Source organism: Chelonus insularis, unplaced genomic scaffold (genome assembly GCF_013357705.1).
Source record: "Chelonus insularis isolate UGA/USDA-ARS -01 unplaced genomic scaffold, ASM1335770v1 contig_63_pilon, whole genome shotgun sequence".
Classification (NCBI taxonomy): Eukaryota; Metazoa; Arthropoda; class Insecta; order Hymenoptera; family Braconidae; genus Chelonus; species Chelonus insularis.
The window spans coordinates 435564-461396 of NW_023276680.1; the positions used below are offsets into that span (position 1 = coordinate 435564).

The following is a 25833-nucleotide window of genomic DNA, read 5'->3' on the forward strand; positions in this document are numbered from 1 at the left end:
CTATCTTTATAATTATTACAATTTATTCTAATTATCATTCTATGTATTGTTTATTAATTTACTAAAATGCAAAATTTGCTGAAAACAGCACGAAATAAAGAAACTGGTAAAGTAGATTTTAAATTCCTGGTGCAGTCAGTCAGTCAGAAGTTAATCTTGTTAAAGGCAGTCGATTTATCCACAAAGGAGAATCGTTCTACGCGCGAATAATGTTTTTTTCCTGTATCAATTATTATAATTATTATTATTAATATTATTATATTATATTATATTATTATATTATTATTTTTTGTTTCTATATTGAGCAAAGGGAGTGTTGTTTAGGCAATGACTGACGTTGATGGGTGATCACAATTCTAGGTTAATTAGTAGTCTAATAACTATTAAGTATATTAGCCGATTGATTCATAAATAATGCAATGAAGTATAAGTAGTACTGTGTGTTAATGTCCAATCTCACGAGAATATAACGAGCATTATTACTCATTAAACACTGTTTGAAATTTACGTTGGGGATACTTATTTACGCGAGTTTTAAATAAATTTGTTTTTTTTTTTTTTTTCGTTAATATGAAAACAAAAAAATATAAAAAATGTTTACGAGAAACACTCAGTAGATTATAATATGTTTTAACATACGGTTGCTTTCTAGAAAAATTTATCGAAACTTTTTCAATTTTTTAAAGAGATCATTCAAATACTTATTTTTTCTTCTTTGGCTTTGGTATTTTAAAATAAGTTCTTATATAGTAACAAAAAATTTATTTGCGATTTAATTATTGAGATCTACATGTTCTGCCCACGATCTGTAGAATACTACCGACCACGACAACACACGAAAACTTATCAATTATAAAAATTGACAGTCTTTTATTCAATTTATTATTGCTGAGCAAGAATATGCAAATAAAAGAGTAATAAAATATATATCATTTTAATTTCATCATATTGATGAACTTGGTTGATCTAATAAAAATATTAAAAATAATTTCAAACGTGTGACGATAAATAATTTAAATACTATGGCAGTTGGTTTTTTATGTTTAAAATTTGTAAAACTAACTGAAAGTAGCTCTAATTAATAATGTAAATGAAGATCGTGGACGGAGTACTTATATTTTTTCGCTAAGTAGATTCGTTGTTGCTTTAAATGTTTTTTCTCGCATAGGTAAATATTATTATTAAAAGGTGAAAAAGAGTCGTTGCTAATTTTGTACATTTTATTCTTTAAGAAGCAATGACTCAAGTAACCAATCGGTTGATTTTTATTTCTTTTATTACCAACGTTCTCTTTAAACAAAAAAAATAATGAATTAAAAGATATTTCGTTAATGAATTAATGATTGAATAAATATACATTTACATATATTAATGTCATTTAAAACTAATATTTTTAAAATCTATGCTTCTTAAGTTGATCTCCTGTGTTGAAATTCCAGATTTTTGGCAGACACTCGTATAAATAAAAATTATATTTCCTGTCAATTATTTTTTTACAATCTTAAATATTTTTCTCAATGTCTTCCTGTTGAATATTGATTTTATTTCCTTCGGCAATAATTTTTATGTTAATTATTATGGTGGTAATCTTGGTTAGTTGACGTTCTTACCTATTATAACTAATTAACATACGAAATATAATTACTTATGTACATAGGCTATATACTTACGGAAAAATATTATTATATACAAATTTCATTTCTAAAACATTTTTTTAATGCTAAAATTAATAATTTCATTAGAAAAATAATAACAAGATATTTATATTTGACAAACTTAGGTTTAGAGTTTTTTGATAGATTAATAATTAATTAAATAAATTGCAATAATATTTCGTCCCAATTCTAACTTCTGTGTAAAGCTTAGAAACATTTCTGGCGAATACGAGGGAAAAGTTGAAAAACTTGGATATAAATAATTATAATAAAATAATAAAGTGTAAAAATATACACACATCATTAATCAGGCCTTTACCTTATTTTAGGCATAGCATATTTTTCTAATATATATCACACTATCGATTTAATCTTGTTCAACAAGAATAATCGACGTAAAATGAGTAAATGTAGTGTGAAAAATAATTATGAATGTGAACTAATTGAATTTAGAAAAAAATACGTGAAAATGGATATATATAAATGTGATTAAAGAAAAATAATTTAAATGTATGATAGGAAAGTGATTAATTAAAATTAATGACATGTTAATATAAAAAACGGACGTACCGATGCTTGTAATGAAGAAATTGAAATTAGTAAAATATAAATTCAACAAGTAGGAAAATTATAATGGTCAAATTTTTTCTTATTATTAAAAAATGATAAAATAAAAAAAATGACAGATATTTTTTCTTTATTTTTTTCTTGATAAAATTGCTACAAGAAACTAAAGAATATTTTCGTAGCACTAATAATGTAATAACAAATTTAATTCTATTGTTACCAATGAGATTAGATTTCTTAAGCGTAAGTTGATCACAATACGAGTGTCGTTAAGTAACCGCAGCTAATGAAATATTAAAGCCAAGGAAATTGACGTTAAGTGCACTTGATATAATAGCGCAAAAGGTAATAAGAATAAATTTTCATATAGTATTTATCCCTAAAAATTTTTAAATACTTTATACAATAATAATTAATTTTTATTGGCTATTAATTATTATCGTCATTGCTTTAATATATAACATTTGCTAACGATAACTATTATAATCAATCTTTTTTAAATTTTTTGTAATTTTTATTATCATTCGCAACTTTGAAGCTTAACGTCAAAGACATGCAAAAGAACACTAGCTAATATGAACTCTTTCTTTATTTAATGACTAGTATTCGTTTTTAACGTGACGACGATTAGAAGTAACGCATGAAGTATTTGAAAAATATTTATGAAGAGTTCGAACTTGATGAATTATTGGTTGTTCACTTTTTGGCAGATTATGAACAGCTAAAGGTGGTGTGGAAGCGGGTGTAAGTACGCCGAGATCATTATCACATTCGAGTTCAGTCTCAGTAAGGATCGATCGTTCCGATTTAATATACCCATGATCTTCGATGGCCGATATTTTACTTTTTGATATTTTATTTAATGGGTTTTTAGAATTTTTAGAACTTAAATTATCTAATATCGTAATATTTTCATTTTCATTTCCAGTCTTTGATGATTTGATTAGCATTGATTTTATTATACTCCCAGTTCCCGAGCTATGCTGGATTGCTGCATGGTTTTTTAAACCATAAGTTGTCTTGTAACTCTTACCACAGGAGCATTTAAAAGCCTTGTGTATCCTAGGATAATTATATATTAATATTTATATTCAACTAAATAAATTTAATTCATAGATTGTTTATTGACGATGGGACAAAAATTTAAAGAAAAAATAAACGTACTTGCCATCATTTTTATGACCATTTTTTGAATGATACTTAATCCCATTAACGTTTTTGTAGCGCTTTTTACATCCAGGTACTGGACAAGCAAAGGGCTTGTTGGTATGATTATTCTGAGTTGTGATAGTTTGATTGACAACCCTGAGAATAAGAAGTGTATAATCGAGTGGCAGGTGATTTTTCTTCCTAAGTAAGCGCTCCACTATGCGCCCCAGTACCTGCTGCCGTATCGTAGAATGTAGTCCGCCGAAAATTCCTCGGATGTGGTCCACGAATCATTGCTATCCTCTGGTTCACTCGACAAGTCATCTTCCTCTTCTACCTCACTTCCTACAGTAACAAATATCTCTTATTAGAAACGTTCAGTTTTTATTTTTTTAACGTTGAAATTTTTATTTTATTACTTAGATTCTTGTAAATTCTACCTGGCGGTGTAGAGTTTTTGTTGCGACTCGGTGACAAATTCAATGTAGTCTTGACGTGTTTTACAGCTTCTTGCCTAGCAGCATCGGTGAGAAATCGAAGAGCATAACTTAAGGGAATACATGGTGGCTGTTGTTGTTCTGACTGTTCAATAACTAGAGGATCGTAATCTAAAATATATGTTTGAAGAAAAAATCATAAAGATTTTAATTCACCAAATGTATTATTGAGTAACTAGATAATTAAATAATATATTAATGAAAATTGTTAGGGTTGTCATCCTTTTGTTCTGTTTAAAATAATTTTTTTTTAAAAACACTCAATAGTCAAATTTGCCCAGATAACCTCAATCAGGATATCAGATAACCTCAAAAATAAAAAAAGTAATTAATTGATGAGGAGACTTATAAAACATAATTTTACCAATATGTGTTTCTTCTATATGTTGAATTAAATGTCCGAGACTCTTGAATGTTAAGCCACAAGCATTAAATTTACAAACGTTCAACATAAATACAGCCATATCAGTTAGAAGGTGAAGGTGACTAGAGTCGAGTAAGAGCTTGATGAAAGCTTTTTCAGTTTTATAAGCCTAACTAATATAAAGTATTTTAGGTTTTTTTTTATATGTAAATGAATTTTCAGACTCATTAATTAATTAGATTAAATTGTTTTCGTCCAAACTATTCGATCTTCTAATGTTAAAAAAGTATTTTCTTTGACTTTAAAATAGTTGACGAAAATTGTTCGGCTAAATTCGGTTGGTCGATAGAGGAAGTCAGGGTGTGGTAAGTGGTGATTGCACTACGGCACGAAAATCTTTATATTCCGTTCACGACGGGATCATCGATTGGTTGAGACGCAGTTCATTCGTTCCATCGGTTACTCACCAATTCAACATTCCGAACGCCGGGTTGCAACTCCTCTTCTTCGACACTGTTCTTTGGTAAGTCCGAGCGCCTGTTCTCTTGGCAAGTGAGTAAAATCTCGTCTAAAAATTTGGTTTTTATGATAATTGTCAGTGAATAGTAGTTTCAAATAAATTATTAATTTAAATTTAGATATTCTACAACATGGCTTGCTATATTTCATATTAAAATCATCATTTATTTTGCACTGTGACCGTAGCGGAAATACCTTCGGAGAATCGGCCATTTTATAGTGTGCCGACAATTCGCGTGTTCGTCATCAATTTTTATTATTATGCCTGTCTTTTATCCTCATTTACACTATTATCTAATGAACTTTTAATTCAATAATTTTAGTCATTTTCGTTCACGTGAAATCAGTACATCATTACGTAATCTATTGAGCTCAAAGACATTCATGTTCAGTCAGTGTTTAATAGTTAAAGATTAGGGAATCTCGAGTAGTTAAGTCAACTACCCCGGTATAATACATTTTATTTTAACAACTTTATAATTATTCTAGGCATTTGAGTCGGTAGACCTCACAAAAAAAACTTAACAAAATGTTCGCCTGTACTCGATTCATCGCTCCAGTTGCCAGATCTGCTGTGAGTACAAAATCATGTTACCTTTCATCGAATTTTCGTGTCGGCAACATGAGTTACATAATAGGCTTGACATGAAAGCAATTTTCATTTTTTTCATTTAGTTGGTTGGCAGTAGCAGGAATTACATTCGTCCTCTTAGCAGTGCTGTGATCAACCAAAGTCAATCCTTACAGGAGAGTCAAAAACAGACTCCAGTCAGTTTGGTAAGTATCATGAACTTGATCCATTGCATAATGAACCTAAGTTATATAATTCTTTTTCGTTTATCTATTTTACGTGATTTTCAATTAATAAGTTAATAGTGATAAAAATATTTTTGACTTGTTTTGTTAACACATGAAAATTTCTTTCTTAAGACCTTTTAACTTCTGCTAAAATCGATAGCTCTCACGTAACAAGAACTCATTCAAAATTGCTTATTTAAAAAAAGATTATTGGATTCAGTCATTAAAGAATATGAATTTACTTTTTATTGAATTAAACTTAATTAATCGATTTAAATATTTCACTTTTCCATTATTATTGAATAGCTTTTATTATCTGTTTTAGTCCCCCATAGTTCGCAGCTTCCAGACTTCCACGATCAGTCGTGACATCGATTCAGCTGCCAAATTTATTGGCGCTGGCGCTGCAACAGTTGGAGTAGCTGGATCCGGTGAGCAATCATTTTTTATATTAATTAATATCTCTTATTTTAATTCAAAATTATTAATATGATAATATCGATTAAATCTTACATACATATTATGCAACAATTATATAATCCAATCATTTCATTCAAATCTCTCTATTATTTTCTTTACCTGATTTTTTTAGGCATTGGTGTTGGAATAGTTTTTGGATCCTTAATACTTGGTTATGCCCGAAATCCTTCCCTAAAACAACAAGTTTTTTCCTATGCAGTCCTTGGTTTTGCTTTGTCTGAAGCTTTGGGTCTTTTCTGTATCATGATGGCTTTTATTTTACTTTTTGCATTCTAATCTATTGATATCCTGCATGGAGTTATTTACTATCATAAACTTTATATAATAAACGAAATTCACAAAGTCATTTTTCCTTTTAATTATTATTTATAAAACATTACATATACTATGGAATATTTATATTAGATAAGTTAATTAAAACATTAATCGTTCAAGAGAAATAAATATAATTTATGTATTTTTTAGGTGCCGGAATTGGATCTGTGTTTGGATCATTGATTATTGGATATGCAAGAAATCCATCATTGAAACAGCAATTGTTCTCATACGCCATCTTAGGTTTTGCCCTGTCTGAAGCCATGGGTCTCTTCTGTCTTATGATGGCTTTCTTACTTCTATTCGCCTTCTAAGCCACAAATCCTCCATAACGAATTACCAATAGTTTTAGTGCGTCACTGCCAAGGCAGCTTCATCTGGCTTGAAATAATAGTAAGAAGAAAGCTGTCTATGGTTCACGGGAGCCCATGAAATTATTAAGGATGCCGATGACTCTTGGCACTGGTTGGAGCGCGACGGTGCGACAGTTTAATATGTAACATAACAAAATACGGGGCTGTAAACAGATAAATTATGTTAAATAATAACATCGTCATAAATCCCATCCAGTGGCTCATAATTATTTCATGGCCTACCGACTCATGTAGCGTAACTCACATTGTTATAAAGTAATTGAACTTCAATGTAATGAAAAATCGAATAGAGGATTATTGAAAAATGTTATCATCAGCCTCACAAAATGCATAGTCCATTCAATGTGCAAATGCACGTGCGCGCCCAAACTATTTCAATTATAATCTATTTGAAAATATAATTTCACTTATGCGTTGTACGGTTCTCGTGACAATTAATGAAATAAAATACAGTTCATTTGTTATTTGAAACGATTCATCATTGTTAAATCGTCGGTATGCATGTTTGCAGTAACTGCAAAGAACATGTACAGTAATGTCGAATAAACATCCATGTCGTGCGATAAACAATCATTTGTTTCACATCTTTTAATTACTCTATTAATATGTTCTTTATTAATGATTCCTATAAAATATCATTTATTAACGTTAAAATTGTTTAATATCTTACATCATTATTTCTTTTCGATACATTGTTTGGTTTGTTATATTCTGATTTTCTTTTTTTTTTGAATATTCTATTTAATGTAAAAAAAATTGAAACTTAAATCAAATACATCATAGAATTGATCAAAATTGCCATAAAGAATTCAATTCACATTTATTTTTATTATTGAAATATTTGATGATGATGAGAGAGTTTTTATAATAATAGAAACAATTATTTTTATTCTTTAAATATTTTATTTATTCATGATTAAAGAGTTAAAAAATAACAATCGATTAACAAATCTGGACACTGTATGTGAAGGAAATCAAAAAATTGAACTTAATTTTTTTTAATTTAGTTTGATTTGATTATTTAAATAGTTGCTTAAAATAACCAATCTTACAAATGATTAAAAAGTAAAATATATCTTAATTTTTAAATAATTCTAAAATGTTATAATTAACATCAATAGTCAAAAATTTCACCATAAAGAAAGTGGTAGTTGGAAGTGTTTTTATTACGAGCTATTTTTACAGGATTTCAATAGGCATAAATATAATGTATTATTAAGAAATGTTTCTACAACTGATTTGTAGTATGATTTAAATTAAGTTGTTGCGGGTCGTGCAGAAACAGGTTCGCCGATGCTGTTGGACGGTAGAACATTGAGTTGTTGAAGTAGAACTTCTCGTTCTCGAAGACTAGCCCAAGCTTTTTCTTGCTCTTTTTTTGTCAAAGGTACTTTTCTTTGTTTCGCCATAATCAATTTATTATAATGTTCTACAACTTCATTATCTACTATACTGATTTTTCGCTTGAGAGCTTGGCGTTTGCTCTCTTCTTGTGCAAGATTTAATAATCTTTTTAACTGAGCTACATTATGACTAGATAACGTCATTAAGTCTTGCTGACATCTCTTTATTTCAGCAAGAATTTCGTCGTCTTCTTCTTTCTTTCTGTGGGTGTCTGGTTCTAAAATACCTTGTTCTACTAGTTCCTTATGCATTCTCATTTCTAAATTCATTGAATTTTGAATAGTCAGATCACGAAGTACTGGAGATGCATCACCATCTCTAAACAATTTATTATCAGCATTATTATTAGCAACATAAACGTTCTCTTCAAGTAAAGCAGAAACTAAACGTTGTGTTAGAGGCCCTGCTATTCCTGAAGCTTTTTTATCAACTTTAGCCATTAACGAAGATACATCTGTTTTACTTTTTTTTTTATCCTTACTCGGATTTCCTGCTTCATCATCTTGAAGTAAATCATTATGTGCCCAAGTATAACTATAATGTCTTCCGAGAGGAGGAATTTTTTTAAATTCTCCTAAATCGGAATGAGTTGCTATCAACTCTTCCAGTAATTTAATGTCATCTGGCATGATATCAGCACAATAGGGATCAACAGAAGCCCAAAATTTATTAGTTGTATCATTTTTAGGTAATAGAAGCTTTGGTATATCTGTTTTAGATCCTTCAACTCTGACAATTTCATGAGGATTTGGTACTATTTGATTATTAGAATTTCCTGCAACTTTAGCTTTCAATAGCTTAGTTGAAAGAGGTGAATGAGTTTTTAAATAACTATCCTTGCCTCTGAGTTTCTCATCTCTCAATTTTTTGTCAAAAGATAAACCTTTGCCACTTTTAGATCGTTTATCTCGTCTTTCTTCGGCTGATGATAAACATTGAATTTCTTCTTGTAGTAAACGAGTTCTAACAACAACTGATGAAAGTAGAGTTTCTAATTCTAGCTGAAGCGTATCCAAGTCTTCCATTCCAACGCTATCTTCATTGGTACGTTGAAGAACACTTGTATATCTTGGTAATAATTTACTGTTATCAGTAGTTTTAATAACTGGGATTGAAAGCGATAAATCTGTAGCGTCAGAACTAGTGTCTGGAGTTTGTACTGGAGTTTGAGAAGATTTATTTCCTTCACGCATCTTTACGGGCGTCTTTTTAGAGTTGAGTTTTCCTTTTCCTGACATATTTTGTCCGTTTATATTTTCATAATCCGAAATATTCAACAAATTTCAACTAAAAATGTATATTTCACAAATAGAAGTGGACATAAAAAATACATTTACGTGCTTGAAACATAATAAAAGAAAACATTTAATAACAAAATATTAATCACAGCTGTGCAAAGCAGCTGTTTTCTCAAATTGAGGGTTAGGTTACACCATACAAATGAACTATACTATATGTATATGTATTGACAGAGTAAACACAAACTTATTGTCGAAAAAAATTCTACAAATATTAAACTAACAATTTAATATTTAAAGTATAAAAATAATTATAAAAATAAATAAAGTTTTTACAATTGTTTATTAATAAATGAATAATAATTAAAACAAAGCTTTTATGAGAAAACTTTCTACAGTCATTACTTGAAGTATTGCAAAACAAAAACTCCCCCTACGACTGAATGCGCCATCTTCTGGACCAACAACAAATATCGTTGTACACTGACAGAAATATTTTCCGGTGGCGAATTATAGAATTTACTTGTCCCCAGTATAAAAGTGATAGGTAAAAAAGTTTCGGAATGCAGGTAAAGAAAGTACCTGGAATCAGTAAAACTTCATTTTAAAATGATTAAAAAAAAATACTGAGTCTAAATACAGAATATACCACTCCTTAGTAGACTACAAGCGGTTGAAGAAGTAAAAAGTATACAAGTTTTATGAAAATAAAGTACTTGTATCTAAATACAGAGAAGAGAGACCACCATAGAAGTCCAATGCTGTGTTAAAAATCCGGACGGAGTTTCGGTCAACATGTCGGTATTTTGGGTCAACATGTCGGTAATCTCAGGTCACAACATAGCAGCTTCTGTGAACCCAACACATGATGGCGCTGCTCCGAATTATTTGAGCCACGCCTCTCAATCTAAGAGAGAGACAAGATTTGTGTTCTCCTTTACTCTCATTGTGAATATCCCAATGCAGTTAAATTCCTAACACAAGCTCACGTCCCTCAAATAAAAAGAAAATCGGACTCAGATTGAGTGACTGTATTTATAGCCACTCATTTGTAGGGAATTGAATTCTCTATCAAATGAAATATATTTTTTTTGCATCTATTGTTTATAACAAAAAAAAAAGCAAATTAAATTTATTGATGAGAACGAAGAGAATTCAATCCTCGCTAATGAGTGGCGACATTTGCTATCATAGTAGTTTTAAAAAATCATTTTTTTTAATATTAAAGAATGATAAAAAATTAAATGAAGGACCCGCACTTATGCCAGTGGAACTTTTTTCTAAGTCCTCAATCCCCCGAATGTGGCAGTGGAAGTTCCAGTGGCATAAATGCGGGTCCTTCATTCAATTTTTCATGCCTCTTTTATTTCGAAAGAAATGTTTTATAGAACTACTATGATAGCAAATATAGCCACTCATTAGCGAGGATTAAATGCTCTTTGTTTTTCTAATGTAATTTTTTTTTGCTTTTTTTTTGTTATAAACAATAAAAAAAAATTGCGAAAAAAAAAATATTTTATTTAATAGAGAATTCAATTCCCTACAAATGAGTGGCTATAAAAACGGTCACTCAATCTGAGTCCGATTTGCCTCACATTCGGGGGATTGAGAACTTGGAAAAAAGTTCCACTGGCATAAGTGCGGGTCCTTCATTTAAATTTTTATGCCACTTTCATATTAAAAAAAAAGCTATTTACTGGTTTTTTTATATGCCTGTAAGGTCGGGAAAAGATTCATTGTTTTTCATCGTATCTAACGAGATCCGAAACTAATTTTATTTCTCGCGCATGAAAGTAGAAATTATGAGGAATAAACTGGATTTTTAGTTCACAATTTGTAATGATGTTTACGTCATGAATACTTTCTAGTAATAAACTATCTGGGATGATAAATCCCTCTGAAAATGTTTACTGTTCGTGAGCTGTTTCCAAGCACCGAGGGATTAATTTTTTACGACCTATTGGAATTTTTTTATTACTGTGAGTAAGTTGCATTTACTTGTTTTCATGATTAATAATTTTTTACTTATCACGTAAACTAATCCTTCTAGTGTATTATGCGAATATGAATCATTACATCATTTGTAAAATGTATTTGACGGCCGAATTTCGTAGGGAAAACATACAACCTATTTAAGGACATGTCATAAACGATAATAAGCTGCGAAATATTCTAATCCTCTTTACAAGTAGATGCACAGTTCTCTGAGAAACATTTTTTTTTTTACAAATTTTTAAAGCAAGAGCCAGAGAAGATGATGACAGACGATAAGAATACATTTTAAGCCGGCAAACTGTAACGCGTAAAAAATGTCTGCAGACGGATCACACAATAAAACTCTCGTTTATATTATAAACGCGAACACATAAGTCTTCTGCTTTATTAAAATTTTCGTTATTTTTCCGTTGTTTTTTAAAATATCAGTCGAAAATAGAAATGACTAAAACATTGCGGAAATACTAATTATCAAGGCTAACAAATAGGAAAAGAAAGAATTCAGTGTATTTATTTCCCAGATAAAAATTCAAATAGCATAAATGCGGGTCCTTTATTTAACTTTTTATCATTCTTTAATATTAAAAAAAATGATTTTTTAAAACTACTATGATAGCAAATGTCGCCACTCATTAGCGAGGATTGAATTCTCTTCGTTCTCATCAATAAATTTAATTTGCTTTTTTTTTTGTTATAAACAATAGAAATGCAAAAAAAATATATTTCATTTGATAGAGAATTCAATTCCCTACAAATGAGTGGCTATAAATACAGTCACTCAATCTGAGTCCGATTTTCTTTTTATTTGAGGGACGTGAGCTTGTGTTAGGAATTTAACTGCATTGGGATATTCACAATGAGAGTAAAGGAGAACACAAATCTTGTCTCTCTCTTAGATTGAGAGGCGTGGCTCAAATAATTCGGAGCAGCGCCATCATGTGTTGGGTTCACAGAAGCTGCTATGTTGTGACCTGAGATTACCGACATGTTGACCCAAAATACCGACATGTTGACCGAAACTCCGTCCGGATTTTTAACACAGCATTGGACTTCTATGGTGGTCTCTCTTCTCTGGTGTAAGGGAATTTCTCCAAAATAGCCATTACGAATGTCTTGAGTCGCGCAATATTTGATTTTACACTGAAGAAAATGCAATGGTGCATAGAAAACGAAATGTTATTCCTCAAAATTCGACAATTTATAATCAATGAAAATGTTTATTCTTATTGTAATGTTACATCATAGATTATTTACAACGTTCATTTTTTAAATTTAAGTCAAGGACTTTTTACATAGGAATTGTTGGTAATATCTATTCACGAATTATCACGATAATTTTGCATCAAATGTACGTCATTTTCAAAGACAATATCTCGGTTGTACGAATAGAAAAATCTTTTACCATGCTCATACGTTGCTATCATAATCGCACAAGCTGGTGCTACTTTAATTAATCGAGGAATTAGACCAGTAAAAAGACCCTGTACTCCACTTTGTCTATAAATTCTTTTAATTATACTTATAGTATCACTGCTACGTCCGGGTTTATCTGCAATAAGTATTTTTAATAATTAATTCAAATACATTAATTATTTTTTTTTAATAAGAAAAATTGAAATTAAAAAAATCATAAAGAGTTGTGAATACCTGAATAAATCTCTCGTTCACCCATTTCGATTTGCCGATGAGTTTTAACTACATCGAAAGGAATTGTAATAAATGCCGCAATCTTCAATAAAAAAAAATCGTTAAAAAACACTCATAAGCAATAATGAATGAAAGAACAATATGCTCTGCATAAGAGAAAAATTATAAATACTTACAGAACCAGCTGTTGCACCTGCAAATAAATTAAAACTAAAAGTATGTTGAGTCTGTGGAACCATTTTCTTAATCGTTTCATAATTACACCAGTAAATGGCGCTAAAAGGTACATCACGAAATAAAGTAGAGCTCAATCCCATCCATAGCCCAGATACTCCACCATACTTGATTACAGTTTTTAAACCTTCACCAATTTCTATCAAAATCGATCAAATTTAATATTTATCTGTGTATATGCTCTTTCATCTTTAATAATTGATAATTTTCCTAAACAAAGATGAAATTACCTCGATAGCTCAATTTCTGGGATTGCATTTTAGTTCTAACCAATTCCAAAGGGCTTACTAATGTAGCTGCCCATACACGAGCTGTACTCCCAGCTAACATCGGTATCCAGAATGGTTGATCTTTTTTATTACTATTATTATCAGTGTTAAGTTTTGTATTGTAGTAATCCTATAAAAATATTATATTTAATTAAGGATTTGATGAAAATTATACAATATGGATAGTAAACTTTAGTTATTGTAATAATAATCCCAACGTAGGACTTTAAATTGATTTACCTTGATATGTATTCGTAATTGTTCATAAGAAACAAAATATACTATTGTAGCAGGTACAGCAAGTATAAGAGTTGGGCTTAAACCACTCCACAAAGAAAAAATTCCTTCTTTTTTTCCTATTTTTATCATTGCATCTATTGTGCCATTAAATTTTTCATTTTCTTTCAACCATGTGGGCATCTTACCATTACAAGGACAAAGATGATCCATTAAACCATTACAATATAAAAAACATTTATTGGACAACATTGCCTTTTGTTGAGCTTGTAAACGAGTTTTTACAACATCTAATGGTGTAACTGTAAAATGTATAATATTATTGTAACTTATTACTTAAAAAGTATTTCAGGAAGTCATGAAAAGTTTTATTTTTTAAACATTTTAGTAAATAATATACTTTATTATTAGTACATTAATAACGATTGAATGTTTTTATTAATGATATGAATATTGAATTCAATTATTAAAAAAATAATGATGTACATAAAATTGATTGCATCAGTTTTTGAAAATGACTTTACTAAAATTGTAGTCATATGATGTGATAAAAAAACTCAATAGATCAAATACTTACCAAATACTGAAGTAATTAATGCTCCAGTACAAGAAGCAATCATTTGTTGGTATGGTTTGATACGGAATTTCGGATCATCAAAGTCTATATCCAAATTTTTATTTAAGATACTCATTTTTTCTTAACCTGATTGGATGGCCGGTGTTTCTGAATACTGACAATACAATTGGCTCTTGAAACTGGAAATTATTTATCGACACGTGTAACAATTATAATTAATATCTTGCTTTGATAAAATAAAATTCATATTAAACAAATTTGAATGATGAAAAGTCTTTTTAATCGTTTTCTAAACAAATTAATAATTTGATAATGCCAATCACAACAAATACTCTTTTATTATTGTGTAACACACATGGCATTTCGGGCAATTCGGATTGATTCTTGATTCTACCACCTAAGTCAGCACATGCACGTCAGCTGACTCTAGTCTAGCAAAGTGCTGACCTCTTTAATTTTTCAATTGCTCAAAAAATTACAGGTTAAAACATCTGAATCAGATAAATAATAAGAATTGATTATAAATATAGATGTATCTTAAGAGTTCTGTATTTTATAAAATTATAGATATTGAACTAAGTAAGAATCAAAGTTAATAAAATTATATCAAAATGAGTAAAGACAGCAAACAGTAAGTATAACCTATGATTTTTGTTTGGTTATTTATTACTCATTTAATCGGATAAATTATAAGTAAATACATTAATATTATACACAAGTTGAAAGATATTATATTCGATAATTACGAATGTCGATCATTTATTTACAGATATGGCCTCATTTTATCAAAAAAGCCTCAATTATCAGCTCCAAAAGCAGGTAATATTTTTGGAGACGATGATGATTCTGAGAAAGAAGATGGAGTAAATTGGGTAAAAAAAGCTCTGAAAGCTGAAGGAGATAAAAATCGTGTAAAAAAACAAACTAAATTGAACATGCAAAAAGCTTTGAACCAAGATCCAACTATATATCAATATGATGAGATTTATGATGAAATAGAAAGAAAAAAAGATGAAGTTAAAGTTGTCGAAAAAAAGGAAGCAAAAAAGCCAAAATATATTCAAAATCTTCTTAAAGCTGCTGAAAGAAGAAAAAGAGAACAAGAACACAGAATTGAAAGAATGGTTCAAAAAGAGCGAGAAGCTGAAGGAGAACAGTACGCGGATAAAGAAAGTTTTGTTACATCCGCTTATAGAGCTAAGTTAGAAGAATTTAAGAAATTAGAAGAGGAAGAAGCAAGAATGGATAGATTAGAAGCCATAGGTGATGTGACTAAACAACCAGATATATCAGGGTTTTATAGACAATTGTACTCTCAAACAGTTGATAACAAACAAGATAATGATAGCGAAGATGCAAATAAACAATTAGAAGAGTCTGAAACCAGAAGCATTGATGAAGATGAAGACATCAATTCGTTTGATGGTTCTGATTCTTTTCCTGAAAAAAATTCGGAGTCAGAAGCTGAAAAAGTCAATCAAAGTACTATAAAAAGAAAAAATCGTAAAAAACTTACTTTGAAATCACAAAACATGCGACAATATAGAAAAAGAAATTTTGAAACATCAGAATCTGAATCAGATCCTGAAGAAGATAAAAATAGCAAAGATGACAATGATTACAAAAATGATTCTTATGATTCTTCTAAAGAACCAACTGATGTCAATCGATTAGAATCACTCTCTAAAAAAGCAAGATTATCAACAGAAAATGATCATGATGATGATAAACAGAAAAATATTGCAAAAGATTCAACTGAGTTTAAAGTATCAGAAAATAAAACTGATATAAAAACTCAGGCAAATGAATCAAAAAGTTCTGAAGAAAAAATTGAAGAGCCAAAAGAAGAAAAACCAAAAGTATCAATTTGGGAAAAAAGAACAGTCGGGCTTGTATTTGAAGCTGCTTTACAAAGATATTATGCCAGAAAAGCTATGCGATTATCTGGATCGTAAATTTTCTTTGTACTTGTAAATAATTGATGTTGAATAATAAGCTACATAATATTTCTTTTGTTAAATATTATTCTTTTAGTCATTTTTAAAATAAAAATATGTATTATGCATTTTTTAAAATCGTAGGATATAATAAAGTGATTTTTCTCAAAAATAATTATTTTTCCATTTAAAAAAAAATATGGAAACTTTATTTCTTCATTGATTTTTAAGTCGTTCAAACATAGTAATCACCAATCTATCAGATAAAAATGTTTATATTACAGAATCGATAACTACAACCAGTTAGGTCTGACTTGACGTCATGAATTTAAGTTTTCGGCAGCAACAGGAAAGTGTGTTACGTGGGTGATCAACAGCGTATGAATTGTATAGAGCCAGTTGTTATCAAGTTGCACTAGAGTAAAAAAGGACAGGAGAAAAGTCGAAAGTGAGAAAAAAGGATGTGCGGTATCAGGTCAGGTTAGATTTCTTTCTCCCCACTCAGCATCGAGCACAGACGTCACAAGCTGTTGAACACAGTGAGTTTATGGTGACGTCCATTGCGTTCATCGTAAACCGTGATATCAGGAGCACCAGAAAATTGCCGAGATGATAGCATAAATTGGTTTTTGTGTATTTATTTCTATTGAATTACGAAGATCGCAGTAGTCTAAGAAGGATCGTGATCAAGAATGGCATCCAAGTGCAATATATGTTTACTTTTATACACTTTTGTTGTTTTATCAAATGGATACATTTTGCGATCTTTACCAGAAACCAGGAAGTTGAACGAAGATTTTATACAACCATATTATACACATTATGAAGAACTTCAGAGATTATTCAACAGGCTGGAAGAACAGTATCCAAATTTAGCGAAAGTACATTCAATCGGAAAATCAGTAGAAGGCCGTGATCTCTTAGTTTTGGAAATTTCTGAAAATGTTCATAATCGAGCCTTGGGTGAACCCATGGTGAAATATGTTGCAAATATGCATGGTGATGAATCTGTTGGTCGAGAACTTATGATTTATTTAGCTCAGTATCTGCTAAAAAATTATAATATTGATGAGAGAGTTACAAAACTTGTAAACAACACAGACATTTTCATTATGCCCTCAATGAATCCAGATGGGTTTGAAAAATCAAAGGTAATAGACATTTTTTGTAGTTTTTATTTTAAGCACAGGGTTGTTTTATAAAAAAAAATCATTTATTTAATATTGATTTCAATAATAACTTTAATAACTGATCTATGTTTGCTTCATGATTTTGATTATTAATTGGAATATAAATATTTAAATTCTAGGAAGGGCTTTGTGAATCATTGGACGATTTTTCTGGAAGAGAAAATGCAAACCACGTAGATTTGAATCGTGATTTTCCTGATCAGTTTGTCAAATATCCTGATCAATATCTACGCAATGAAAATATTGGCAATGGAAGACAAAGCGAAACAATAGCTATGATGACGTGGATTGTAAATCATCCCTTCGTGTTATCGGGCAATTTTCATGGAGGTGCTGTTGTTGCCAGCTACCCTTACGATTCGGGGTATTATTTATATTTCATAAATATAACTTATATTGATTAAAATCAAGTTACACAATTTTTGATACATTTTAAATCCTTATCTTATCCATAAAAGTATCAGAAATTGTGCAATAATCTTAGACATGTCAATTGATATAAAAATTGAACAAAATAACATTACAACTACGATTCAGAGAATATTCTTATCAAAAATATATCACCATATTTCTTTTAAAAGTTAAAATATTCCCCTCATAAAATTCATATTCATACTATAAATAAATGTGACTAAGGAATTTTTACATTTATATTTTGTCAATAATTCCTACTGTAACTTTGAAAAGGTGTTTAATGCTCATAATGAAATCGATAAAATTTAGTGATTAAATAGATATAAATTTTTTATTTTCTTATATGTAATTTTATTTTATAAACAAAAGCAGTAATTATTGAATAATAATAAATTTTTGTTTAGAATACGCAATAATTGTTGTGAAGAAAGCCGATCTCCAGATGATAAACTATTCAAATATCTCGCCCACATTTATGCTGACAACCATCAAGTAATGCGAAATGGGGATGCTTGTAAACTTGATAAGTTTGATAAATCCGGAGGAATAATTAATGGTGCTTATTGGTAAAGTTACTTATTCATTAACTTTTTATGTTCAAATAATAATAATCATACTTATTCATAAAGCGATAAATTGAGTTTTACAATTGTCGATTGCTTTTTTAATTACAGGTATAAAGTCATTGGTGGCATGCAAGATTTCAATTATGCTCAGTCCAATGCTTTTGAAATAACTTTTGAATTGAGTTGTTGCAAATATCCAAATAGAACAGATTTACCTTCCCATTGGAACTTGAATAAAGAATCATTATTAAAGTACTTGGAACAAGCACATATTGGAATTAAAGGTATATTAATAATGTATACAAACATATTAGTAATAAATATTATAGGGAAAAATAATTGCTACTAACGGCAAATGTATATTGTAAAAACATATATTGTTACAGGTATTGTAGAAAATTCAGAAGGCGAAAGATTAGAAGATGCTAAAATACATGTTGAAGGCATAAATCATACAGTAAAAACAACAGTAGATGGAGAATATTGGAGACTTCTACTTCCTGGAGAATATATTGTTTATGCTACTGCTTGGAAGTAAGCTTAACTATTTTTTTTTGTATCCATTAGTTGAAAATTATTTCAGTCATTACATTTAATAATTGATAACTAGACATTATAATAATAAATTCGCAAATAATTATATGTACGTATTAATAATTAATTTTTCAGTCATAAACCAAGTGAACCCAAACGAGTTATTGTTGAAAAAGGACAACCAACGATTGTCAATTTTACTCTATATCGTATTCCACGAGATGATCAAGGTAAATTGGAACCGGATTACCCTCAAATGATTCCTATAATACCACAATTATCTCCATTCGAAAGAATGATCGACGATTACGTCGATACCCAAGATTATAGTTACTAACTTTCACCAAGTTCACTTTTCTATGAAATCATTCCTTTTTTACTTTCTATTTAATTTAATTAACATAATTGCACATAAGTCTTAACCACATTTTATTAACAGTTTCATTATTTGTTTTAATTATTACTAACTCCTTACTCTGACTATCAATTTTCTGTTTTTTATTTTTTTTTCTCTATTTTTACAGCAATTATTTTTGAGTGAACGAACAAAAAAAAACATGACACTTTTTATTAAAAACAACAAGTAATATTTAACTCAAATCAATGCTACAATTGAGAAGACATTATTTGTTTACAATTATCAAAATCCATGACTTATTTATATGATCAAAATCTATTTTAATAAATACACAAGGTACAGAGAAAATTCCATTAAAGTTATATTATAAAATAAAACGTTAATTATGAATGAGAATCTGAACATAAATAATCTATAAGAATTTATTTACGCGATTTGATGAATAACTTAGTTAAATGTTTTATGTAAAACTATTGAGATATCACTAAATTCCAAAGAAGTGAATTGAATTGTAAGTTAATTGAATATTATATAGAAATATTAACATATCTCTCTAGCGTGGTGAAAAAAAATTTTCTAATTGAAACAAAAAATATGAAAAAAAAAAATTATTTAAATCTTGATAGATGTTTTATTATACATGTTTTCGTGTTTTTAAATTTAAAAATTAATCAAATGTATCATGTATAAAGGAGTGTCACAAAAAGAACAAAAATAAAGTGTATGTACTCTTATGAGTAACTGAATTATTCCATTTATTCAAACAATATTATTCAAGCCTATTCCTTTACATTCCTTGAATAATCATTTTTATATTATTTATAATTATTTTTTTAGTATTTTCTACTCATTATTTGGATTTATTTTGTTTTATTTTTTATTTTTTCTTTGTGCCTTGTGTTATTTTTTATTGTTTATGCTTTTTATATTATATTTGTATTTTTATTTATTTTTTTTTGTTTTTTTTCTTTGCTTATTAATAGTTGCAGCAATGTCTGAAAAAATAGAAGAAATAGAAAGATCTAGAGATGAATATGGGTTTTATCATAATATTTCATTTTATCATCATAATTACGTTGAAATGGAAAAAATGTTAAAATCCATAAATAATTCTTATCCAAATATTACCCGTCTCTATTCCATTGGAAAATCTGTTCAGGGAAGAGAGCTTTACGTAATGGAAATAACAGACAATCCTGGAAAACATGACCCCAATAAACCAGAAGTAAAATACATTGCTAATATGCATGGAAATGAAGTAGTTGGTAGAGAGATGTTATTATTATTACTCAAATATTTATGTGAGAATTTTGATACGGATCCAAGAGTTACGAAAATTCTAAAGACGATTAGATTACATGTGATGCCAAGTATGAATCCTGACGGTTATGAAGTTTCACAAGTTGAAGTCGATGATGACACAGGGAGATATAATGCACATCATGTAGATCTCAATCGAAACTTTCCCGATCAATATGGTGAAACAAAGGTATTACAAATTTTTTTTAAATTATATATAAAACAATATTAGTGACGGAAAAACATGTCTATAAATTAGGCTTGGTGGAACTTTTTCAACATTTCTTTCTTATTTATATAATTATAATACTTACTTTTCACTTACTATCATTAATTAACATTGTTTAAATATATTTTATATATATTATTTAGTACAATAGGTATCAAGAACCAGAAACAAAAGCAGTAATGGATTGGATATCGAAAATTCCATTCGTTTTATCAGCAAATCTTCATGGTGGTGCTTTAGTAGCAAATTATCCATACGATGATGGGCCTATAGAAGGCAAGACTGAACCAAATCCAAGTCCAGATGATGCAGTGTTTAAAGCTATATCTTTAGCTTATTCAAATATCCATCCGAGAATGCACTTAGGAAAGCCATGCCCGCTTCCACCTGGAAAGAGGAAATGGCTAATGACTGTGCTGGACGAAAAATTTCCTGATGGAATTACTAATGGTGCAGCTTGGTACTCTGTCTCAGGTGGAATGCAAGATTACAATTATCTTCACAGTAATGCTTTCGAAATTACCTTAGAAATTGGATGTACTAAATATCCGAAAGCGGAAGAGTTACCTAAATTGTGGCTTGAAAATCGAGAGGCTTTATTAGCTTTTATCGAAATGTCTCGTAAAGGAATTCATGGATTTGTTCGTTCTTCAATTGGCAATCCAATACCCCATGCTAAAATATCTGTGGAAGGAATAAATCACGATATCTACACTGCTGAAAGTGGTGATTATTGGAGATTACTCGTGCCTGGTACTTACACGGTTACTGCAAGTGCTGTTGGATATGAATCTTCAACTCAAATCGTAAAAGTACCATCCAGTCGTAAATCTCGACAGCAAGAAGTTACCTTAGATTTTACACTCATGCGAGACGATAATGAACACTGGTCAATATATTTTTTTTAGATTTTTCTAAAAATTATCTATCATTTGTGATTTCGAAGTGAATAATAATTATTGAATTGTTGCAGGTCTTCCGCTTATGATTTTAGATTAATGAATAACTTAAAAAGTGGTTATTTGACGAATGCTGAATTAAATACTCAATTAGGAAACCTGGAAAATTTACAAAAAGAAAGTATTATTGAATTTCTTGCTGGAGAGTCACTTGATAGCATGGCAATACATTCTCTAAAAATGACGAGAAATGTAAGTTGCATTAATGAATCATTTCGTTAATTAATTGTTATTTGAAAGTAATTATTTTATTTATATTCTATTACAGTTAGGAGCTCCAGAAGAAAATAAGCTTCATATCGCTTTGATAGGAGGGTTATTTGCATCTCAACCAGTGGGTCGTGAAATTTTTATTCGTCTAGCACATCATTTATTAACAGGAGATACACTTGGAGATCCACCTATAAAACGTCTTTTAAATAATGCAGTATTACATATCATTCCTGGTATAGACCAAGCCTTTGACAACATTCACGATAATTGTAATCCTATTGTTGAAAACGAAATTGGACAGAAATTAATAGACAATAAAAATCCTGATGAGTTAGATCCAGTAACGAGTGCTCTTAAAAGAATGCTGGCTTCAGAAAGCTATAATGTCATTGTGATTATCGGTGGAGGAAGTGTTAGTGTTGATTACACAGGAGACCCTTTTAATATTTATAAAAATTTTGCTGTTGAATATAATAATGCATTGCATAAACAACAATGTGATTATACAAATAGTAATTCAAGTGCTGTTGGCAATTTCATAAACAATAATTATCACATTCCCGTTATTACACTTTCACTCTCTTGTTGTAAATACCCAGGAGCTGAGACAATTCCAACTATTTGGAGAGACAATTTACTTCCTTTAAAAGAATTATTATTCGATATAACGACAGGAGTTCGAGCTAGAGTGACTGATCGTAATGGTAAACCATTACGAAATGCTTCAGTTATGATAAATAATAATGTGTATCCAGTGAGTAAAAATATGGCTTACTTTATCAAGACTCTTTTGCCTGGAAAATATGTAATAATGTTTTCTGCTGATAAATATGGTCGACAAACTGTAGATGTTATAGTAAAAGAGCATGAAATAACAGATATAAATATTGAATTGCAAGAATTAAACAGTATTGCAATTGTTGAAGAATTACCAAATCCTTTGAAAAACTTCAAAGAAGATGATGGAGTAAATCGTGAACTCGATGAATTAAATAGTAAATACGAGAAAATTTCACAGCTCCATGAAATTGGAACTACTTCACATGGTTCAAAGATTATGGCCATTGAAATTGGTGTTCAAAGTAATAAATTGAAATTATCTGTAAAACCTACAATTGTCTTTACTGCAGGAATAAATAACGGTGCTCCAGCTACCTCTGAGACTTTAATAAATTTAGCTAAATATCTTTTAATTAATTACCATCAGGATGAAGACGTAACAAATATTCTCGATAAATATGCTATATTTATAGCTCCAAATATTTATCCTGATAATAGAAATGATTCAACTTGTTCAGTAAAGTCATCAGGGCTTGAATTCCCTATCGATGGATCTTTTAATGCTGATACTCAGATGGTTGCTAATTGGTTGAAAAAATTAAACGCTATTTTAGCAATCAACTTAAATATTGGATCAAGACATGTGGAAATACCTTACGGTGATAAATATGGTAGAAAAGGAAATTATGAGACTGACGATGATGAAGTCTTTAAATATTTTGCAAAAGTTTATACGGATAATCACCCAACATTACTATCAGATCAAAAGTGCAATGAAAATATACATGTTGATGCCAATAAAATTACTCATGCTGGAGAAGCTTTCTTAGAAAGTAAACAACATTCTTTAATAGATTTTATGTATTTAAACACTAGCACGTTTATGATTGATGTTTATGTTACTTGCTGCAGCAATGATGAGCCAAATAAAATCTGGGTAGAAAATAAAAACAGCTTTATACAAATTATTAAGGCAGTTAACATAGGAGTAACTGGTTTTGTAGTGACAGAAAATGATGAGCCGATTAAAAATGCGATTATAACTTACGATGATTCAATTCATAAGGTTTATAATCATAAAAATGGTGCTTACTGGATTCTATTGCCTGCTGGCATGCATAATATATCTGTACAAGTTAATGGATATTTTTCAGATACTAAAATGATATCCACACCAGATTTAAAGAAATTTTCTTATCTTATATTTAAACTAACGAAAGATGAAAGTATCTTTGGAATGCCTAGACTCGTCTTTGTCATTATTTCTGGTTTGTATAAATTATTATTTATAATGGTTAATTACTTCAAAGCCTAAGTTTATTGTGAATGACAATTAAAGGTTTATTTATAGTAAAATCGAATTGTACTCAATATAAATATCGTTTTTTTTTAGGAATTGTTTTTGTTGGAATAATTTCATTAGGAATAGTTTGTCACGTCAACTGTCGTTCAAATTCGATATCAAAGAATAATCGAAGAGCTTATGCTTTTAGTTTATTGAGAGATGGCACAAGCTTCTTTGATGATGATGAAAAAGAAGTAGAATTATTTAAACATCCTAAATTTTCAAAAGGTATTAATAAAAAATATTCAAACACGTTTACAAAGTTTCTAATTAAGTCATGTATGAATTTAAAAAATACTTAACATTTTTGTAGCTGACGAAGAACCATTGAATTCAGAGATTAATCGTCCATACTATGATGGAAATCAATCAGATTCAGACGAAGTTAGTGATTTAGAATTCGTCAAGCCTGAACGCAACTGGCGTGAGAAAATTCCAATTATTGGATTACATTAATATTGTTAGGATTTTTATCATCCGTCCATTGGTAAATTTTATATCTTTTTCATATTCTCTTATGTTAGATAATTACAATATAAAATAAGGATATTTAAATAAGTTTTATATGTAAAAATATTTTGAATATGCGAGGAAGCGCTTTTCATAAATTTCCTATCAAGTATATAATTTTTGAATTTAAAAAAATGTAAATATGCATATAATTACATTCTTAGGTTATTGGAGAAAAGTAAATTTTTTGAAATAATATTTTTAAGTAAATATATTAAATTATTGTATTAAGTGTTATACTTACAAAAAAAATATGAAGTAATACAAAATAATATTTAATGAATAGTTTATGAAATAATTTTATACCGATGTATTATTGAGAAATATCCATCAGCAAAATGACTTTTTTACGATTTTCTATATTAGATATGAATTTTTATATTTTCAATTAATAGTTTTGAAATGGTTTTTTGCATTCCTTTTAATTATGATTCATCTTAAATCACATTGATAATCTTTTCAATGATTGAAATCAGAATAGATTAAAATTTTTGAAGATATTTTAAAAGTGAACTTATATAATTTAACAAAATCTTGATTGAAAATTTTTTGATCTGATAATTCAGTAAACAAACGAGATTTGTTAAATAGTTCTCAATTTTCGAAAAAAGTAATGACATAAAAAATTGCTTCTATTCGAGATATGGAATAATTAATTAAAATCTGATCTGCTGATTTTGGACATACTAATTAGTTACTTTACCATTTTAGGTTATTGCTTTTCTACGAGATTTATTTTTTTCCTTTTTTTTTATTTATTTTTATTTTATACTCTGTATTAATCTATGCAAAAACTTATTAAATAACTTACAAGTGATACTTACTCTAGAAAAAATAAAAGATATAACAATTATTGAATGCTATGTTTGTTATCAAATAGAGAATCTGATCAATATACAATTTTTACATATGTAATAAATATATGCATTTCGAAATCTTCAAAACTTCACATCAAATATTTTATTGTGTTTTTTTTAAAAAAACATAAATATTCATTTTAGTTGATTACACGTTTTATAAAATTCCAAATTAATTAAAGCATACAGATATAAAACAGGTACTATTTTATATTAATCCACAACGATATTGTTGGTATTATTGTCATATAATTTATAATAAAGTATAAATGATCGTTATATGTTGCTTTGATTATAATTATAGTATTATAAGTAATACATTC

The 25833-nt window shown here is 29.0% G+C and overlaps 6 protein-coding genes across 9 annotated transcripts; 3 read left to right on the forward strand and 3 right to left on the reverse strand.

Annotated features, from left to right (window-relative positions):
* Positions 1-1291: 1291 nt before the first annotated feature.
* Positions 1292-4502, reverse strand: LOC118070532 (juxtaposed with another zinc finger protein 1). Its single transcript, XM_035089196.1, has 5 exons — positions 4233-4502; positions 3812-3979; positions 3605-3716; positions 3387-3527; positions 1292-3284 (listed from the first exon to the last, which is right to left on the reverse strand). Exons 1-5 carry the CDS (start codon positions 4330-4332, stop codon positions 2822-2824), a joined length of 984 nt encoding a protein of 327 aa, XP_034945087.1. The 5' UTR covers positions 4333-4502; the 3' UTR covers positions 1292-2821.
* A 136-nt stretch (positions 4503-4638) lies between these two features.
* ATPsynC (ATP synthase, subunit C) lies at positions 4639-7288 on the forward strand. Of its 2 annotated transcripts, none has more exons than XM_035089203.1 (5): positions 4639-4755; positions 5241-5325; positions 5427-5528; positions 5875-5980; positions 6495-7288. In XM_035089203.1, the coding sequence occupies exons 2-5, from the start codon at positions 5281-5283 to the stop codon at positions 6656-6658; spliced, it is 417 nt and encodes a 138-aa protein (XP_034945094.1). In that variant the 5' UTR covers positions 4639-4755; positions 5241-5280; the 3' UTR covers positions 6659-7288. The 2 variants fall into 2 exon arrangements, with proteins under 2 accessions (XP_034945094.1, XP_034945093.1); XM_035089202.1 differs by having other exon boundaries at positions 4673-4784.
* A 348-nt stretch (positions 7289-7636) lies between these two features.
* On the reverse strand, positions 7637-9778 carry Ada3 (transcriptional adaptor 3). Its single transcript, XM_035089195.1, has one exon. It carries the CDS (start codon positions 9358-9360, stop codon positions 7975-7977), a length of 1386 nt encoding a protein of 461 aa, XP_034945086.1. The 5' UTR covers positions 9361-9778; the 3' UTR covers positions 7637-7974.
* Positions 9779-12552: 2774 nt separating this feature from the next.
* Positions 12553-14703, reverse strand: LOC118070537 (solute carrier family 25 member 40-like). Its single transcript, XM_035089209.1, has 6 exons — positions 14320-14703; positions 13746-14044; positions 13467-13635; positions 13179-13375; positions 13003-13084; positions 12553-12904 (listed from the first exon to the last, which is right to left on the reverse strand). Exons 1-6 carry the CDS (start codon positions 14432-14434, stop codon positions 12672-12674), a joined length of 1095 nt encoding a protein of 364 aa, XP_034945100.1. The 5' UTR covers positions 14435-14703; the 3' UTR covers positions 12553-12671.
* Positions 14704-14742: 39 nt separating this feature from the next.
* On the forward strand, positions 14743-16397 carry LOC118070536 (nuclear speckle splicing regulatory protein 1). Its single transcript, XM_035089207.1, has 2 exons — positions 14743-14950; positions 15089-16397. The coding sequence occupies exons 1-2, from the start codon at positions 14931-14933 to the stop codon at positions 16272-16274; spliced, it is 1206 nt and encodes a 401-aa protein (XP_034945098.1). The 5' UTR covers positions 14743-14930; the 3' UTR covers positions 16275-16397.
* A 212-nt stretch (positions 16398-16609) lies between these two features.
* Positions 16610-24822, forward strand: svr (Carboxypeptidase D svr). Of its 3 annotated transcripts, XM_035089204.1 has the most exons (12): positions 16610-17407; positions 17566-17810; positions 18265-18426; positions 18535-18710; positions 18813-18960; positions 19096-19190; positions 20302-20807; positions 20990-21735; positions 21820-21997; positions 22074-24066; positions 24192-24371; positions 24457-24822. In XM_035089204.1, exons 1-12 carry the CDS (start codon positions 16949-16951, stop codon positions 24597-24599), a joined length of 5031 nt encoding a protein of 1676 aa, XP_034945095.1. In that variant the 5' UTR covers positions 16610-16948; the 3' UTR covers positions 24600-24822. The 3 variants fall into 3 exon arrangements, with proteins under 3 accessions (XP_034945095.1, XP_034945096.1, XP_034945097.1); XM_035089205.1 differs by lacking the exons at positions 24192-24371; positions 24457-24822 and having other exon boundaries at positions 16615-17407; positions 22074-23631; positions 23711-23874; XM_035089206.1 differs by lacking the exons at positions 20302-20807; positions 20990-21735; positions 21820-21997; ... (1 more) ...; positions 24192-24371; positions 24457-24822 and adding an exon at positions 19485-19881 and having other exon boundaries at positions 16767-17407.
* Positions 24823-25833: the final 1011 nt, after the last annotated feature.

What these genes read in the sequence shown, in the direction of transcription:
- LOC118070537 (XM_035089209.1), bottom strand. Translation starts at nt 14,434, where the DNA reads ATGAGTATCTTAAATAAAAATTTGGATATAGACTTTGATGATCCGAAA. An exon ending in AATTACGAATACATATCAAG is followed by an intron (nt 13,636 to 13,745) that starts GTAAATCAATTT and finishes ATATTTTTATAG; the next exon opens with GATTACTACAATACAAAACT. An exon ending in TGAACGAGAGATTTATTCAG is followed by an intron (nt 12,905 to 13,002) that starts GTATTCACAACT and finishes TACTTATTGCAG; the next exon opens with ATAAACCCGGACGTAGCAGT.
- Ada3 (XM_035089195.1), bottom strand. Translation starts at nt 9,360, where the DNA reads ATGTCAGGAAAAGGAAAACTCAACTCTAAAAAGACGCCCGTAAAGATG.
- LOC118070536 (XM_035089207.1), top strand. Translation starts at nt 14,931, where the DNA reads ATGAGTAAAGACAGCAAACA. An exon ending in ATGAGTAAAGACAGCAAACA is followed by an intron (nt 14,951 to 15,088) that starts GTAAGTATAACC and finishes ATTTATTTACAG; the next exon opens with ATATGGCCTCATTTTATCAA.
- ATPsynC (XM_035089203.1), top strand. Translation starts at nt 5,281, where the DNA reads ATGTTCGCCTGTACTCGATTCATCGCTCCAGTTGCCAGATCTGCT. An exon ending in AACAGACTCCAGTCAGTTTG is followed by an intron (nt 5,529 to 5,874) that starts GTAAGTATCATG and finishes TATCTGTTTTAG; the next exon opens with TCCCCCATAGTTCGCAGCTT. An exon ending in AGTTGGAGTAGCTGGATCCG is followed by an intron (nt 5,981 to 6,494) that starts GTGAGCAATCAT and finishes TGTATTTTTTAG; the next exon opens with GTGCCGGAATTGGATCTGTG.
- svr (XM_035089204.1), top strand. Translation starts at nt 16,949, where the DNA reads ATGGCATCCAAGTGCAATATATGTTTACTTTTATACACTTTTGTTGTT. An exon ending in AGCTACCCTTACGATTCGGG is followed by an intron (nt 17,811 to 18,264) that starts GTATTATTTATA and finishes ATTTTTGTTTAG; the next exon opens with AATACGCAATAATTGTTGTG. An exon ending in ATCAATATGGTGAAACAAAG is followed by an intron (nt 20,808 to 20,989) that starts GTATTACAAATT and finishes TATATTATTTAG; the next exon opens with TACAATAGGTATCAAGAACC.
- LOC118070532 (XM_035089196.1), bottom strand. Translation starts at nt 4,332, where the DNA reads ATGGCTGTATTTATGTTGAACGTTTGTAAATTTAATGCTTGTGGCTTA. An exon ending in ATTCTACGATACGGCAGCAG is followed by an intron (nt 3,528 to 3,604) that starts GTACTGGGGCGC and finishes TCTTATTCTCAG; the next exon opens with GGTTGTCAATCAAACTATCA. An exon ending in GGTCATAAAAATGATGGCAA is followed by an intron (nt 3,285 to 3,386) that starts GTACGTTTATTT and finishes TAATTATCCTAG; the next exon opens with GATACACAAGGCTTTTAAAT.